General features: G+C 45.1%; 1 protein-coding gene across 4 annotated transcripts in view; it reads left to right on the top strand.

Moving 5' to 3' along the window:
• Positions 1 to 18,266, top strand: part of RAB11FIP1 (RAB11 family interacting protein 1) — a 41,577-nt gene that overhangs the window by 5,871 nt on the left and 17,440 nt on the right. For all 4 annotated transcript variants that reach the window (XR_004031320.1, XM_030817106.1, XM_030817105.1 and 1 more), the window contains exon 2: positions 16,540 to 16,982. Coding sequence is in view for 3 of the 4 variants with exons in the window: in XM_030817106.1 (XP_030672966.1) it covers positions 16,540 to 16,982 (443 nt within the window). In the remaining variant the exon portion in view is untranslated. The remainder of the gene's footprint in view (positions 1 to 16,539; positions 16,983 to 18,266) is intronic.

The raw sequence follows: 18,266 nt of genomic DNA, 5'->3' as shown, positions 1-18,266 counted from the left end.
CTGTAAGACATTCAGTTAGTATGGAGAAAGTTCTACCTGCTTTTTTTCCATCTTCTTGTTTCTAAAGTTTATCCTTTTTTTTTTTTTTTTTAGAGACAGGGTCTCATTCTTTCCCAGGCTGGAGTGTAGTAACATGATCACAGCTCACTGCAGTCTCAACTTCCTGGGTTCAAGCAATCCTCCCCGATCAGCTTCCCGAGTAGCTGGGACTACAGGGGTGTGCCACCACACCAAGCTAATTTATTTTTTGTTTTTGTTTTTGTAGAGATGGTTCTCTCACTATGTTACAGGCTGTGCTTGAACTCCGGGGCTCAAGCAATCCTCCTGCTGTAGCCTCCTGAAGTGCTGGGATCACAGGTGTGCGCCACCTTGCGCAGCCTCATCCATTCTTGTAGTCAATATTTTTTAATGCCTACTATGTGCCAGGTGCTGGATATACAGTGTAAACAATGGTGAAGAAAACAGGGATGATCCCTGCTTTCAGGAAGCCCAGAGCCTTGTAGGGGAGTAGGCATTAAACGAATGAACATGTAATCTCAGCACTTTGGGAGGCCGAGGCAGGCGGATCACGAGGTCAGGAAATCGAGACCATGGTGAAACCCCGTCTCTACTAAGAACACAAAAAAAATTAGCCGGGCGTGGTGGCGGGCGCCTGTAGTCCCAGCTACTCGGAGAGGCTGAGGCAGGAGAATGGCGTGAACCCGGGAGGCGGAGCTTGCAGTGAGCCGAGATTGCGCCACTGCACTCCAGCCTGGGCGACAGAGCGAGACTCTGTCTCAAAAAAAAAAAAAAAAGAAATAATCATATATTGTGGTGAGTACTGTGGAGAAAGAGGATGGTATTATAGAAGAAAAGGGCAGGAAGGACATGATTTAAAGAAGGAGATTACAGGTAGCCTCTCTGAGGCAGAGAGCTGAAGAAAGAAGAGGAATTTTTCTAGTGAGGAGTGGAGGAAGGGGGCCTGGTGGAGGAGTAGCAGCCTGTGCAAAGGCCCTGAGGCAGGAATACCTGGGAAGTGGGGGAGTGCTTGTGTAAGATGAGGCTGAAAAGGAAGTCGGGGCTTTACTTAGGAGGAATGGGAAGCCACTGAATGTTAAAATTAAAAGCAGTGGGGGCCGGGCGCGGTGGCTCACACCTATAATCCCAGTACTTTGGTAGGCCAAGGTGGGTGGATCACCTGAGGTCAGGAGTTCGAGACCAGCCTGGCCCAACGTGGGCTCTACTAAAAATACAAAAATTAGCCGGCTGTGGTGGCGGGCGCCTGTAATCCCAGCTACTCAGGAGGCTGAGGCAGGAGAATTGTTTGAACCTGGGAGGCAGAGGTTGCAGTGAGCTGAGACTGCGCCATTGCACTCCAGCCTGGGCAACAGGAGCAAAACTCTGTCTCAAAATAAATAAATAAATATAAATAAAAGTAGTGGGTTGATACGGTCCAATTTATTTGTCAGAGATCACCATGGCTCTTGGGTAGAGAATGGATTTGAAGCTGGCCTGACCTAGAATTGGACAGACAAAATGGGAGGCTGTTGCAGTAATCTAGATGGTGGATGGTGGTGGCTTGGACTAGAATGATGTCCAAGCCACCTGTGGAGGTGGACAGAGGTGGGTGGATTTAAGAAATATCTTGGAGGTTCAACTGACCTGACATGTGATGGATTGGATATGGTAGGGTGAGAGGGAAAGGAAGTCATAAGAATGAACACATAAAATCAGGAGAGCTTGGTGTTGAAAGTGAACCAGGAAGTGGCAGCTGCTTTCTTTCCCTTACAGCCACTGTGATACCCGGGTGAGGTCACCATTACAAAGACAGCTTTGGGCTGTGACACCTGTGAGTGGAGATTTCTGTTGGAGTGAATTACTAGGAAATGCCATTGAAACCAGGGCGTGTGTGTATGTGTCTGCAAGTGATTACCCACTCAGTACCGCCAAGTCTTTGTCTTGTAACAGCAGAGCTGCTGTGATCTCATTGATTTGCTGTCACACAGCAGATGAAGTCACTGCTTTAAAGGATATAGGACTAAGAAAAGGAGAACATAATATATAACATTAGTAAAGTTAGACCCATAAATGAAAAAAATATTCTCAAGTAAGTGAACCAGTTAAATGTTTTTTGCATTATGAACTGTAAGCATAGAAAAGAGTCTTGTGCCTTTTTCATTTTACTTAAACTGCCTTTGGTTACAAAGACTTCTATTGTATTTCTGTAACTCCCATCAGAGGAAGGTTTTTATAAATAGTATCTGATATGTCATTTTAATTGTAGTTATTAACTAAAAAATGTTATAATTACATTACAAGCAATCCACATGCTTATTAAAATGCCATCAACTCTAACATGTATTTGCTGACATTACTCTTCCTCTCCCTTAACAATAGTCTTACACATCCATTAAGATACTATGGTTTTCATTGCTATACGCCCTGGAAAATTGTGCTTCTTACCCTATACTTTCGAAGGAGGGACAGCTAGCTCTGGCTTAGCTCCAGAAGGATTAAGAAGCTCTAGCCTTGAATAGAGAGAGTGATGGGAGGTCATTTTAGGCCTTATCTTCATCTCAGAGCACTTCCTAGGTGGCGTTTGGTTCTGGGTCTGGCACAGATCTCTAGACCTAAGGGTCTCTGGATTCCAACAAAATTAACTCCCAGACCCTTGTATTGGCAAAGAGAGAGGTTCCGCTCTCCATAAGGTGTGCTGGTTCAGATCTCATGCCCCAGCTGGCTCAGGAGGAGACCAAGCCTGACTTTGCCCTGTTTTCCTCTGGGGCAGGGACCACGTCTGTCGTGTCCTTTGCTGTGTGACCCAGTGTAGGGGCTCAATAAATGCATTTGCGAGGGAGGCAGTGGTTGTGGTTCCTGTAGGCACAGGGCAGGCAGTAGATTGCCTGGGTGAACGTGGAGAAGCATTTAATCTTATGTTTTAGCCGGGTAGATTACAGACTGGGGATGTCTGAAGTATGAAATCAAAGCTCTGCTTCTTTCGGTTTCCCAGTTTGGGGTATGGCTTTGTGGTCAGTGCCCTTTTCTTTCTTTTCTTTTTTTTTTTTGTCAGAATTTTGCTCTTGTTGCCCAGGCTGGAGTGCAATGCCACAATCTTAGCTCACTGCAACCTCCGCCTCCCAGGTTCAAGCAATGATTCTCCTTCCTCAGCCTCCTGAATACCCTTTTCTTCTTGAAGAAGCAGGTTACCTTCTGCGACTTGCTAGCTAATGATGCCTTTGGCAAAGGAGGCAGTTTTCACCGCTAATGAGACAGAATTCCTCTCCTGCAGGGAGACGCTTGTTGATAATCTGTTAGAGGAAAATCAAGGGCTTTAGTCTCCAGGGTGTTCCTGGGGGACACATTTAGGAATGTGCCTGTGGAGAGACAAAAGGCAATGGTAATTAAGTATCTTTTCCTGAATGCTGGCCTTTGAATGGAGTAGAGGGAAGGCATTTATAAGAAATCCCCCAAAAATATTTCTAGAGGTGTGACTGCCACACACACTTCACTTTTTAAAAAGGATGTGGCTAGCGTCTAGGTAGAACAATTAAGGCCTCTAGAAAGCCTGGTCTAAAGAGATCTCTGGTTATTATAAAAGAATGGGCATCCTGTGTGAAATACAGTAGCAGCCGGCTGGGGCCCCAGATGTTTCTTCAGTCTGCTCCTTTCCCATGCAGAGAACTGTGCCATGTGGTTCACTAAAATAGAACTTTTCATTTGTACTAATCATTTGTTATTAAAACATGATTTAGAAATGCTTTTGGTGAGGCCAGGCTCATGCCTGTACAGAATCCCAGCACTTTGGGAGGCCGAGGTGGGTGGATCACTTGAGGTCAGGAGTTCGAGACCAGCCTGGCCAACATGGTGAAACCTTGTTTCTACTAAAAATACAAAAAATTAGCCAGGTATGGTGGCGGGCACCTGTTATCCTAGCTACTCAGGAGGCTGAGGCAGAAGAATCACTTGAACCTGGGAGGCGGAGCTTGCAGTGAGCCGAAATCCTGCCACTGCACTCCAGCCTGGGTGACTCTAGTCTCAAAGAAAAAAAAAAAAAGAAATGCTTTTGGCGTAATTATTTTCCCTTCCTTTGGACTTACCTTGCTTATGGAATAAATCACAGATACTCTGCTTCCTTGCCAGGAACTCTCATAGCAAGAAGTGTGGGAGTTTATGTGGTGAGGAAGGGCTGAGTGTTCTCCGATGTCAGTCATGCTGAAGTTTGTTTTCTTTTGTCCTGGTTAAGGGGTGGTGAACCAAACTATTGCATTTTATTTTTCCATTCTTAAAGTCTCTGTGTGTGAGGACCCCATGGTTGCCACAAGACAGTATTCTTTGACAGAATAAATAAATGCATCAGTGGCATTTACATTTGAGCAAGAGGTTGGATACTGGATTTGATGGTAGAATATTAACATGTGTGGCTTTTTGGGATAGGATCGAGCTTTGTAAAGAATTGGTAAGTCATGATGGTGGGTGTGGTAGATGTAAATGTTTAAAAATGAGTTGATTTTTCTAATTCTTAGAGAATTGTTAAAATAAAGATGCTTGGCATTTCCTTTAGTCTTCACCTACAAGAAATTTAGTATTGCTCTCCACTTAGAAAACGTATCTTGATTCATAGACTTAATTATGTCATCTTGGCCTATTTCTGAGAGTTCGAGAGCCCTGTTTCTTGTCTCTTTCTTTTCTGTGTAGAAACCCTGAAGGGGTCCATGAGGATCATGACATCTCTCAATAAATTGCAGAAAGTAAAGCCGGGTGCGGTGGCTCATGCCTGTAATCCCAGCACTTTGGGAGGCCGAGGCGGGTGGATCACGAGGTCAGGAGATCGAGACCATCTTGGCTAACACGGTGAAAACCCGCCTCTACTAAAAATACAAAAATTTAGCCGGGCACGGTGGTAGGCGCCTGTAATCCCAGCTACTCAGGAGGCTGAGGCAGGAGAATGGTGTGAATCCAGGAGGTGGAGCTTGCAGTGAGCCGAGATAGCGCTACTGCAGTCCGGCCTGGGTGAAAGAGCGAGATTCCGTCTCAAAAAAAAAAAAAAAAAGTTGCAGAAAGTTTACACTGAGGGGCTGGGTTCAGTGGTGGCTCATTCCTGTAATCGCAGTACTCTGAGAGGATCACTTGAATGCAGGAGTTTATAACCAGCTTAAGCAACATGATGAGACCCCGTCTCTACAAAAAATAAAACCTTAGCAGGGTGTGGTGGTGCACGTCTGTAATCCTAGCTACTCGGTATGCTGAGGTGGGAGGATTGCTTGAGCCTGGGAAGTTGAGACTGCAGTGAGCCATGATGGCATCACTGCAGTCCAGCTTGGGCAACAGAGCCTGTCTGAAAAAAATAAAAACAAATACCTTTTTTTTTTTAAAGAAAGTACACACTGATCATGGTTTGTTAAAAATTTTATATATTTTTTAAGTTTGGAAATGTAGCTAGGTGCAGTTGCTCACGCCTGTAATCCTAGCACTTTGGGAGGCCAAGGGGGGCGGATCACCTGAGGTCAGGAGTTTGAGACCAGCCTGGCCAGCATGGTGAAACTCCGTCTCTACTAAAGATACAAAAATTAGCCGGGTGTAGTGGTGGGTGCCTGTAATCCCAGCTACTCAGGAGGCTGAGGCAGGAGAATCACTTGAACCCAGGAGGCAGAGGCTGCAGTGAGCTGAGATTGCGCCACTGCACTCCAGCCTGGGCGACACAGTGAGACTCTGTCTCAAAAAAATAGATAAACAGATATATAATTTTGGAAATTATGTAATACAAACCAATTTTGGAAGTGAGTAATTTCTGTTCCCTTCAAATGCAAACCATTGTTATTTATATTTGGTCGATAAGTTAGGGTGGTTAGTAATACAGTGTGTCGAAACTGTTAAAATCCTAAGTTCCCTTTTGAGAATCATCTGAATGGGTAGATAAACTATGGCGTATACCCACTTCACGGAATATCATTTAGCCATTCAAAATTATAAGTTTGACGATTATAAGCCAATAATGTATAATGCACTACAAAGAAAATTGCATATGTACAGCTAAGTAGGAATTATAGCTAAGACTTATGGCCAGGTACTGTTCTAAGCACTTTGCATACATTAAACCATTTAATCTTCCTAACATTCTTATGAAGTGGGTGTTCCTAACCCTGTTTCAGAAGAGGATCTTGTCCCACAGAGAGGTTAAATATCTTGTCTAAGGTTTCTCAGCTACTAGTTGTTAAAATGTATGGGAAAAAGACTTCAAGAAGATTTACAAAAAGGCAGTCGTCAGATTAGCATGGGACTAAGTCAATTTTTGCTTTTTTTTTTTTTGAGATGGCGTCTCCCTCCGTCACCCAGGCTGAGTGCCGTGGCGCGATCTTGGCTCACTGCAACCTCCGTTTCCCAGGTTCAAGCAATTCTCATGCCTCAGCCTCCCGAGTAGCTGGGATTACAGGTGCGCACCACCACACCAGGCTCATTTTTGTATTTTTAGTAGAGGCGGGGTTTCACCATGTTGGCCAGGCTGGTCTCGAACTCCTGACCTCAAGTGATCTGCCCGCCTCAGCCTCCCAATGTGCTGGGATTACTAGGCGTGAGCCTCCGTGTCTGGCTGTCATTTACCAGTTCTTAGAATTCAGTTTGGTGGCTACAAACAGCCTTTCCATGCTGCTGGAGTGGCTGTTTTGGGAATTAAGGTCAAAAAAACGAGCCATGACCTATTTGCTACTCTTATGATTTACCAGTTTTTCCAAGTAGCTGACAATGGGCAGAGGGCAAGGTCTAGGGAGGCAAGGTTGGCTGATGGATAATAATTCTGTGTTCAGAGTTAGGTTATGATGACTAGCTACCTTCTTCAATACCAGCGCTCGTTAAACTGCATAGTTTCTGGAAGGTACACAGCACAAACATTTTATAGGTCATAAACATTTCTGTCTGTTTGCTGTGCATTGCTTCTAGGTGACCAGAAGAAGAGACTGGACGTCTTATCCATATGCAATCACTCCTTTTCAGATCCTTTTTAAAAGATGTTCTCAACTGCTAACCACATGATTTGCAGCCTGATTTTTTATTTCCTGGGGAAGACAGTTCATGGACTGCTTTTAAAATTTCTTCATCTAAGAAAGGTTAAGTGTGTCCTCTGTCCCACACTAGGTCAGGGGTGGTTCTGTTCTTCCTGCTTCTTTCCTCACTCGAGACCATCATCCCCTGTGTCATGATGCCTGGTTAACATGGAGATGACTCATGCTGTAAGTCAGGATTGGGATTTTTGTATAGCCAAGGAAGTAGGCAGTCCTCACCGAACCCGGAGTCCAAACTGGATATAGAAACAATGATCCCTTGAAATTAACACTGACACATGTAAAGTGTTGAGGTAACCCAGAGAGCTGGTGGTCCTCCTTGCCTGGCCTTTCCTGGAGACTCCTGTGTTTAATACGGGGATGCAGTATTTATTCACTTGCTGAACGGTCCCTAGATAGGTGGTTCTGATAGCCTGTTGGGGCTTAAATGACCTGAAACCTTATTTGTACGTGAGTCATTTGTGATGAAATTGTGTACTTCAGCAGGAGTTTTACCTGTAATTAATTTCTCTCATGCCTGAAAGTTAGAAAGTTGGAAGCAGCTGCCCCAGTGTAACAAATGCTTTGTGATCTTGGGTGAGCTTGTTTCCCATCCCATTGCAGGGTAAGCTTTTTAGTCCTCTTCATTCTCTGTATTTCCAGCGTCTGGCATGTAAAAACGTTGGAACTGAATCTCCGAAGGCATCATTTCTCTGCATATGTCTGCTCTCTGGAATGTTCTAAAGGGAAAAAACATGTTTATTTCAGCTGCAGAAAGATTATTTTTGAGACATCCCAGTCAGTCCTTTACCAGCGTAATCGTGAATATCTGCAGGGCTGCACGGGAAGGCTTTTCATTTCCCTATAGCAAGAGCCATGCTGCCCTGACCCTGCCACATTCCGACAGAAGGCCCCCTGGGATCAGCTCTGGGTATGTTTGGGAAGCCACTCCATGTTCTGAGGCACACCAGCCCTGAGGATAGGGCATGGTTGAATGGTCTTAGCTGTTCCAAGAGGACTGAAAAGCCCAAGAGATTTCACAGTATGGATGCAGGCACGGGCTTCCCAGCGGGCCACTCAGGAGGTGGGCTGGTGCCCTGCACCCCGCTCTTGTGTGTGGGCACAGGCTCATGTTTTTTTCTGCACTGTATTTAGTTCATTCTTTTTCTGTGTTCCCTTATTTTTCTTCATAAAACATCTTTTTGAAAGTGTAGAAAACTTAAATGACTTTTTGTATACTTTTATCTGTGCCTTGTCTTGTGTTTGACCAAAAAAAATAAAATCTCCAAAAACAAAAACTGCAGGGTAGCCTATTTGGATAATACACAGTTTTGCTTGTCTGTGGCGAGACCACCATTTGGGAGGGTGTATAAACTGATAATAGTGGTTGTCTGTGGTACGGAGACTGAGGGGTATGGGATCAGGAGGGGTGAGAAGATGGAATTTTTCATCCTATACCATTTTGTCTGATTTGAATTTTTACCCAATGCCTGTTATTACTTAAAAATATAGGCTGGGGGCTGGGCCTGGTGGCTCACGCCTGTAATCCCAGCACTTTGGGAGGCCAAGGTAGACGGATCATCTGAAGTTAGGAGTTCAAGACCAGCCTGGCCATCATGGTGAAACCCCGTCTCTACTGAAAATACAAAACTTAGCCGGGTGTGGTAGCACACGCCTGTAATCCTGGCTACTCAGGAGGCTGAGACAGGAGAATTGCTTGAATCTGGGAGGCAGAGGTTGCAGTGAGCCGAGATCGTGCCATTGCACTCCAGCCTGTGTAACAGAGTGAGACTCCATCTCAAAAAAAAAAAAAAAAATTAAAAAATATAGGCCGAGTGCAATGGCTCACACCTGTAACCCCAGCACTATGAGAGACTGAGGTGAGAGGATTCTGTGTGGCCAGGAGTTTAAGACCAGCCTGGGCAGCATAGCAAGACCCTATCTCTAAAACAAAACAAAAGACTAGCTGGCATAGTGGTTCACACCTGTAATCCCGGCACTTTGGGAGGCTAAGGCAGGCAGATCACTTGAGGTCAGGAGTTCAAGACCAGCCTGGCCAACATGATGAAACCCTGTCTCTACTAAAAATACAAAAATTAGCTGGGCATGATGGTACATGCCTGTAATACCAACTACTATGGAGGCTGAGGCATGAGAATTGCTTGAACCCCGAAAGTGGAGGTTGCAGTGAGCCGAGATCATGCCACTGCACTCCAGCCTGGGCAACAGAACAAGACTGTCTCAACAACAACAACAACTAGTTGGGTGTGGTGACACATGCTTTTAGTCCCAGCTCCTCAAGAGGCTGAGGTGGGAGGATGGCTTGAGCCTAGAACTTCAAAGCTGCTGTGAGCTATGAATGTACTGTACTCCAGCCTGGACAACAGAGCAAGACCCCGTCTCAAAATATATATGTGTGTGTATATAGTTTATAGAAATTTTATTTTATTTTATTTTTTTTGAGATGGAGTCTCACTCTGTCGCCCGGGCTGGAATGCAGTGGTGCGATCTTGGCTCACTGCAAGCTCCGCCTCCTGGGTTCACGCCATTCTCCTGCCTCAGCCTCCTGAGTAGCTGGGACTACAGGTGCCCGCCACCACGCCCGGCTAATTTTTTGTATTTTTAGTGGAGATGGGGTTTCACCGTGTTAGCCAGGATGGTCTCGATCTCCTGACATCATGATCCACCCGCCTCGGCCTCCCAAAGTGCTGGGATTACAGGCGTGAGCCACCGAGCCCGGCAGTTCATAGAAATTTTATGTTGGCCGGGCGTGGTAGCTCATGCCTGTATTCCCAGCACTTTGGGAGGCCGAAGCGAGTGGATCATGAGGTCAGGAGTTCGAGACCAGCCTGGCCAAGATGGTGAAACCTTGTCTCTACTAAAAATGCAAAAATTAGCCAGATGCAGTGGCATGCACCTGTACTCCCAGCTACTCAGGAGGCCGAGGCAGGAGAATCGCTTGAACCTGGGTGGCGGAGGTTGCAGTGAGCTGAGATCGTGCCACGGCACTCCAGACTGGGCAATAGATAATAGAGTGAGACTCTGTCTCAAAAAAAAAAAAAAAAATTATGTCACTTTCTACATATCCAGAGATCCTTTTAATTCTTGCAGGACTGAGTTTAATGATAAGCAATAATAATTTGCTTATTCAAGGGATCATTTGATTTTTACTTTTGATAGGTGGCAAGATTTTTTCAGAATATGGGCTTAAAAATAAACTTGTCACGTTGGGATTATGGCTCTCTTTTTCTGCCCTTTGGACTAGGGAAATGGACCCAACCCTGATTTCTGAGATAATTCAAGCTTTCCGGGCCTACGTGAAAGATAATACTGGAACACACCCACGCCGCCATCACATGCTGTGTTGCTAGGCTGGGACTTTATTATTTATGAGCTACTTCTGTGAGGTGCAGGAATTAAGTGAACTGAAAAACACATGGGCAATAACACTTAGAAACTGAGTTGATCTTAAACATAAAAATCCACAGATGTGTTCTTCTGGTTTGGGATTTCTTAGGGCAAGATATTCAAGCACTGTGGTTTTCACTGTCTTATCAAAGTATGCTTCTATCAAACATCCCTTGCTTAAACTGTTTTTGAATTTGAGGATAATATTGCTAGTAAAAGAAACAATTATTGGCTGGGCACAGTGGCTCACGCCTGTAATCCCAACATTTTGGGAGGCTGAGGCAGGCGGATCACCTGAGGTCAGGAGTTTGAGACCAGCCTGGCCAACATAAAATTAGTTGGGCATAGCTGCTCACGCCTGTAATCCCAGCTACTCAGCAAGCTGAGGCAGGAGAATTGGTTGAACCCAAGAGGAGGAGGTTGCAGTGAGCTGAGATCACGTCACTGCACTCCAGCCTGGGCGACAGAACGAGACTCAGTCTCTAAAACAAACAAAAACAAAAACAAAAAAATCTAGAAAAAAAAAGAAACAATTCTTGTTTTCCTTTCCAGCTTTAATACATCGAGCACAGATTTGTAAATTCTGCCCCTTTGCCTGGGCTGTTTCCCTGCTGGCCTATGATTCAGCCTGTTTCATATCCTTCAATAGCCCCGTGGCTGGTGCCTGGCTACCTGGTGTTTGGTTTTAGGTTTGCTTGTGAAATTAAGCAGCAAGAACAGTTGGTGATGTTTTTATTTGCACTTCCTAATGGTGTTGGAAGTTTCCAAAGCAAATCCCACTTTAGGACCCAGGGATTGGACCTGAGGATCAGGTAATAATTGGTCCCGAGGGAGGATTCTGGAATCGGTTGTAGTTTTGCTCAAAAACCATTAGGAAGTGCAAACAAAACCTCACTGATACTTTTGGAAAGGCAAGGCTGGCCCTTGGAATTGTCAACTGGCTGTGTTACAGGAAAGGAGTCCTGATCCAGACCCCAAAAGAGGGTGTTTGGATCTCCTGCAAGAAAGAATTCAGGGCAAGTCTGCAGTGCAAAGTAAAAGCAAGCTATTAAGAAAGTAAAGTATTGAAGATACAGCTACTCCATAGAGTAGGACGTTCCCGAAAGCAAGAGGAGGAACGCATCCACTCTAGGCACTATGCTTATTTATACACAGGATAAAAAGATCATTGAGAGATGTGCCCTACTACAAGGGTTTGTGATAAAGGATTAATTTTCTCAATTACTATATTTTGTGAGAATCAATATTATTATCTTCAAAGCAAAATTAGGATTGCCTTTGTTCTCCAGATTTTGGGATATTGGAATACTCCCAAGTCCGGGTCTGTTTGGTAAACATTATCCATCTGTTCCCTTACCCATAAACATCTAGAGGCTAGGAATACCTAACTTTCTGGGAATGCAGCGCAGCAAGTCCCAGCCTCATTTTCCTAGCCCTCACTCAAGACGGAGTTGCTCTGGTTTGAATGCCTCTGACAGCTGCTTTGGAGGCCTGTCACATTTTTGCATCCCTGTGGAGGGCTAATAGAAGGGGCTATGTGGAAGAGCTGTGGAGAAACCCCTGCCTGATGCTCCTGCCCTGGGCGGGGAGGTGAAGCATGCTGCCCGCCTGCGGTTGGCGAGGTCATCGAAACCTCCTCAGTCAGCGTTCAGCAACTTCTCCTTTTCAGGTGCCTGCAACTGGTATTTACAAAAGCTAAACACCCTTCATCACCAAGGCTACCATTTACCACATGACTGTCAGAAGAGAAAAATATAAATAATCCTCTCAAAATCAAAGTGACAAATATGCAAACGATTCCAGGCCAGGCCCTGCTGGCAAGGGTGACATTGTCTATAAAGACCTTGCATTTTCCACTTGAGCCCAGGAGTCCAGGGCTGCAGTGAGCTATGATCGCACCACTGCACTCCAGCCTGGGCAACAGAGTGAGACCCTGTTGCAAAAAATAAAAAATAAAAAAAGACCTTGCATCTTGCAACACGCACCACTCCCCGCCTGCCCAGCTCTGGATTGAGGTTATAAAAACCATAAAAGATTTGTCTCCTAAGGGTCCAAAATTATAGCTCATATAATTTTATCCTCTCTTTGCTGTATTTTGTGAATTCATTTTAAGTTCTTCTTGATGACTTTGTATACTGGCCTTTAAGTAATCTCAACGATTTATGACTGATGGCAAGCTATGTTAGTTTCCTTCCTTTCATCTTTGGACATTTAAATGAGAAGCTTAAATGTTTCTCAAAAAGAATTTAAATTTGAACCCTCATTTCTCTATGTTACAAAAGATGGCCCATCCAAGATAAATTAGGAGAGAATTTAAAGCAGGAGTCTTGGTGTAGGGGAAAGAATAGAAGAAAGAATAGGGGAAACTGATTTGGAATCCTAGCTGTACCCCATAGTGGTTGCAAGACCTTGTGCCAATTTTCAGACCTCTGAGCTTCAATTTCTTCATCCATAAAATGGGTATAATATCTACTCCGTGTCATTCTTGTGAGGCTGAAATGAGGATATCTCTGTGCGTATGCAGTGTCAGGTATGCCACAGGTGCTGTTTAGGTGTTAGGTTTTGACTTTCCCCTGTGCGTTTCCTCTAAGTGTAGAAGGAGCCTTAGCAGTGGGGGCAGGGATCTGCCCTGTGAGCGAGCCACCAGCCATGGCTGAAGGTGAAAGAGGAAGTTGTGCTCATTTGGGCAAAACCATCATTTCCTTTAAGTCCACTACCCTCAGCTCTTAAATAGGTCACCGAAAAGAACTTCAGAATGTGAGTTCTCAGTTTGTGAGGGTGACCTGGTGGACAGCTCGCTATAGACCAGGTATTTGGAGTTATTTGTCCCATTGTATGGTCTTGCTACAAACTGGGCTCATATATATATATATTTTTTTTAAAGAGATAGGATCTCACTCTGTTGCGCAGACTGGAGTGCAGTGGTGCAATCATAGATCTTACTACAGCCTTGAACTCCTGGGTTCAAGTGATCCTCCTGCCTCAACCTCCCAAGTAGCTGGGACTATTAAGTACGCACCACTGTACCCAGGTAATTAACAAATATATTTTTAGCCACGCTTGGTGGCTTATACCTGTAATCCCAGCACTTTGGGAGGCGAAGGTGGGTGGATCACTTGAGGTCAGGAGTTTGAGACCAGCCTGTCTAACATGATGAAACCCTGTCTCTACTAAAAATACAAAGAATAGCTGGGCATTGTGGCATACACCTGTAGTCCCAGCTACTCGGGAGGCTGAGGCAGGAGAATCACTTGAACCCGGGAGGCGGAGGTTGCAGTGAGCCGAGATCGCGCCATTGCACTCCAGCCTGGGGGACAGAGTGAGACTCTGTCTCAAAAAACAAAAAATTTTTTTTTAGAGAATGAGATCTTGCCTTGTTGCCTATGCTGGTCTCAAACTCCTGGATCCAACCAATCCTCCTGTCTCAGACTCCCAAAGCACTGGGATTACAGGTGTGAGCCACTGTAGCCGACCTGGCTCACATTCTTACAGTTCACCAAAGGTATAGGGCTCCTAAATGGAAAATGAATGCCATGAGATCTCCTTTTTCTGAAGCTTGTCTCTCAGTGGAGTTGGACTGGTATAATGTCATTTTTCACATCTTGAAGTGGGTTGCAAATGACCAAGTGTAATTCTTGGATAGTGTTTGAAATGTTCCTTTTTCTGATTATTAAGCTAGGGAAGAAGGCTTCCTTTCCAACTAACCATTTTTTTTTATTGTGGTAAAATATACATAACATTAAATTTACCATTTTAACCTTTTTTTTTTTTTTTTTTTTTTTTTTTTGAGACAGAGTCTCACTCTGTCACCCAGGCTGGAGTGCAGTGGTGCGATCTTGGCTCACTGCAAACTCCCCCTCCTGGGTTCAAGCGATTCTCTTGCCTCAGCCTCTAGAGTAGCTGAAATTACAGGCATGTGGCACAACACCCGGCTATTTTTTGTATTTTTAGTAGAGATGGGGTTTCACCATGTTGGTCAGGCTGGTCACAAACTCCTGACCTCAAGTGATCTGCCCGCCTTGGCCTCCCAAAGTGCTGGGATTACGGGCGTGAGCCACTGCGCCTGGCCCCATTTTAACCATTTTTAAGTGTGCAGTTCAATGTCATTAAGAATATTCACATTGTTGTGTGACCATCACCGCCATCCATCTCCAGAACTTTTTCATTTTCCGCAGCTGAAGCTCTATGCCCATCAAACATTAACTCCTCATTCTCTCCTTCCCCTCCTCCGGCAATCACCATTCTACTTTCTAACTGGATGAATTTCACTAACCCAGGAACCTCACATAAGTGGACTAATACAGCGTTTGTCATTTTCGAACTGAGTGATTTCACTCTTTTTTTTTTTTTTTTTTTTTGAGATGGAGTCTGGCTCTGTCGCCTAGGCTGGAGTGCTGGAGTGCAGTGGCATGATCTTGGCTCACTGCAACTTCCGCCTCCCGGGTTCAAGCAATTCTCCTGCTTCAGCCTCCTGCATAGCTGGGATTACAGGCGCTCGCCATGATGCCCGGCTAATTTTTGTATTTTTAGTAGAGACGGGGTTTCGCCATGTTGGCCAGGCTGGTCTCGAGCTCCTGACCTCAGGTGATCTGCCTGCCTCGGCCTCCCAAAGTGCTGGTATCACAGGCGTGAGCCACTGTGCCTAGCCTGATTTCACTCTTTTAAAAAATTTTTTATTTTTATTTATTTATTTTTAGAAACAGAGTCTCGCTTTGTCACCCAGACTAGAGTGCAGTGGTGCAATTATAGCTCACTGCAGCCTCGAATTCCTAGGCCCATGTTGAGTTGCTGGGAGTATAGGTGCACACCACCATGCCAGCACATTTTTAAATTTTTTATGGAGATGGAGTCTTGCAATATTGCCCAGGCTGGTCTTGAACTCCTGGCCTCAAGTGATCCTCCTGCCTCAGGCTCCCAAAGCTCTGGGATTACAGGTGTGAGCCACCATGCCCAACCCCCTCCCCACCTTTTTTTTTTTTAAATTCTGTGTTGTATTATTATTATTTTTTTACTCCCTGGCAGGGACCATTCCTTACTACAAACTTGATTTTCTCTGAGATTTAATTATACATCATTTGCACGCTACCCTTCTTAGCTGTTTGTGTATGATCTTTGCTTTTTTTTTTGTTTGTTTGTTTTTGAGATGGAGTCTCGCTCTGTTGTCCAGGCTGGAGGGCAGTGGTGCGATCTTGGCTCACTGCAACCTCCGCCTTCTGGGTTCAAGTGATTCTCCTGCCACAGCCTTCTGAGTAGCTGGGACTACAGGTGCCCGCCATCACACCCGGCTAATTTTTTATATTTTTAGTAGAGATGGGGTTTCACCATATTGGCCAGGCTGGTCTCGAACTCCTGACCTTGTGATCCACCCGCCTCAGCCTCCCAAAGTGCTGGGATTACAGGTGTGAGCCACCGCGCCGGCCCTGGTCTTTGCATTTTTACCCTACTGAAGGAAAACATCACTCATCGGAAGTGATTCCATGGAATATTTTTTTTTTTCTTTATTTTTAGAATGAGGTCTTCATTGAATCAGGATTTGAGGTGATTATATGCTAAGCACAACACTGGATCCTATCTTTGTCTAGCGCATATCTTCTCAAAAATAAAAGTGCAAAATAAAAAACAAAACAAAAGAAATAAAAGTGCAAATTCTGCTCTCAGCCAGGCGCAGTGGCTTACGCCTGTAATCCCAACATTTTGGGGGGCTGAGGCGGGCGGATCATCTGAGGTCAGGAGTTCGAGTCCAGCCTTGCTAACATGGTGAATCCCCGTCTCTACTAAAAATACAAAAATTCGCCGGATGTGGATGTAGTGATGCGCTCCTGTAATCTCAGCTACTCAGGAGGCTGAGGCAGGAGAATCACTTGAACCCAGGAGGCAGAGGCTGCAGTGAGCCGAGATGGCAGCATTGCACTCCAGCCTGGGTGACAGAGCAAGACTCTGTGTCAAAAAAAAAAAAAAAAAAAAAAAAAAATTCTGCTCTCTTCTACCACTTCCCGAAGAGAATGTATGCATTGAAGAGGCTGCTGGTAGCAGAGAGGAGAGGCCAGTTCATGGGGATTGTGAACATTGTTGCAGTTGCTTCCATTCAAAGGTAACTCTGCAGCCTTTCTCCTTTCAGGTGGTATAAGTTGAAATCCAAACCAGGAAAGAAGGACAAGGAGCGAGGAGAAATTGAGGTTGACATCCAGTTTATGAGAAACAACATGACTGCCAGCATGTTTGACCTTTCTGTGAAAGACAAGTCTCGGAATCCATTTGGAAAACTGAAAGACAAGATCAAGGGGAAGAATAAGGACAGCGGGTCAGACACCGCCTCCGCCATCATCCCTAGCACGACACCTTTGGTCGACAGTGATGATGAGTCTGTGGGCAAAGACAAGAAAAAGAAATCAAAGATCAAGACCTTACTTTCCAAGTCGAATTTGCAGAAGACGCCTCTTTCCCAGTCCATGTCTGTCCTGCCGACTTCAAAGCCAGAAAAAGTGCTGCTTCGTCCCGGAGACTTTCAGTCCCAGTGGGATGAAGATGACAATGAGGATGAGTCCTCCTCGGCCTCGGATGGTGAGTTTCTGCCTCTTCCTGCTTGACCTCTCTTCTTCCACTTACCATGCTTCGTTCTGAGAGAGAAGAAACAGACAAATCTCAAGAGAAAGAGTTTAATTCAATTCCTCAGTTACAAAATCATGGTGGTGGGGGTGATGATAGTGGTGGTTAAGATGCTCTCTCTAAGGCCAGGCGTGGTGGCTCATGCCTGTAATCCCAGCACTTTGGGAGGCCGAGGCAGGCAGATCGCTTGAGCCCAGGAGTTTGAGACCAGCCTGGGCAACATGGTGAAACCCTGTCTCTACAAAAAATATAAAAATTAGCCAGATGTGATGACACACTCCTGTAGCCCCAGCTACGCAGGAGGCTAGGCTGGGAGGATTGCTTGAGCTCAGGAAGTAGAGGCTGCAGTAAGCTGTGATCGTGCCACTGCACTCCAGCCTGGGTGACAGAGTGAGACTCTGTCTCAAAAAAAAAAAAAAAATGCCCTCTCTGCTTCTTTTTTTAAAATATTTTTTGTTTGTTTGTTTTAGAGACAGGGTCTTGCGGAGTGCAGTGGCGCGATCATAGCTTACTGCAGCCTCCAACTCCTGGGCTCAAGGAATCCTCCCACCTGGGCCTTCTGAGGAGCTGGGACTAAAGGTGTGCACCATCACACCTAATTAAAAAAAATTTTTTTTTAAGAGATGAGGTCTCACTATGTTGCCCAGGCTGGTCTGAAACTCCTGGCTTCAAGTGATCCTCCTGCCTCAGCCCCTCAAAGGGCTGGTATGACCAGCGTGAACCACTGCCCACGGCTGAGATGCCCTCTCTATTTCTAAGCCCTCTGGTTTATTTCTTTCTTTCTTTCTTTTGAGATGGAGTCTTGCTCTGTCACCCAGGCTGGAGTGCAGTGGCGTGATCTCGGCTCTCTGCAACTTCCACCTCCTGGGTTTAAGTGATTCTCCTTCCTCAGTCTCCCAAATAGCTTGGATTACAGGTGCCCGCCACCACACCCGGTGAATTTTTGTATTTTTAGTAGAGTTGGGGTTTCACCATGTTGGCCAGGCTGGTTTTGAACTTCTGACCTTAAGTGATCCACCTGCCTTGGCCTCCTGAAGTGCTGGGATTATACCCTCTGGTTTCTAAGAATGTATAAATTCCTTTTCCAGAGTTCCTGGCTCTATAAATGATGCCCACTAGTACAAGCTTTTAGAGCTAACAGAATGAGTGTCTTGCAAGTTTTTTTTTTTTTTAAGGGTAAAACCATGGAACCTGATAGTAATTCTGATATTTCATTAATTCATCAGGTAGTTATTGAGT

This window comes from Nomascus leucogenys, chromosome 8, assembly GCF_006542625.1.
Source record: "Nomascus leucogenys isolate Asia chromosome 8, Asia_NLE_v1, whole genome shotgun sequence".
Lineage (NCBI taxonomy): Eukaryota > Metazoa > Chordata > Mammalia > Primates > Hylobatidae > Nomascus > Nomascus leucogenys.
Note: the sequence above shows the minus strand (reverse complement) of the source record. Positions and strands in the feature narration are given on the sequence as shown.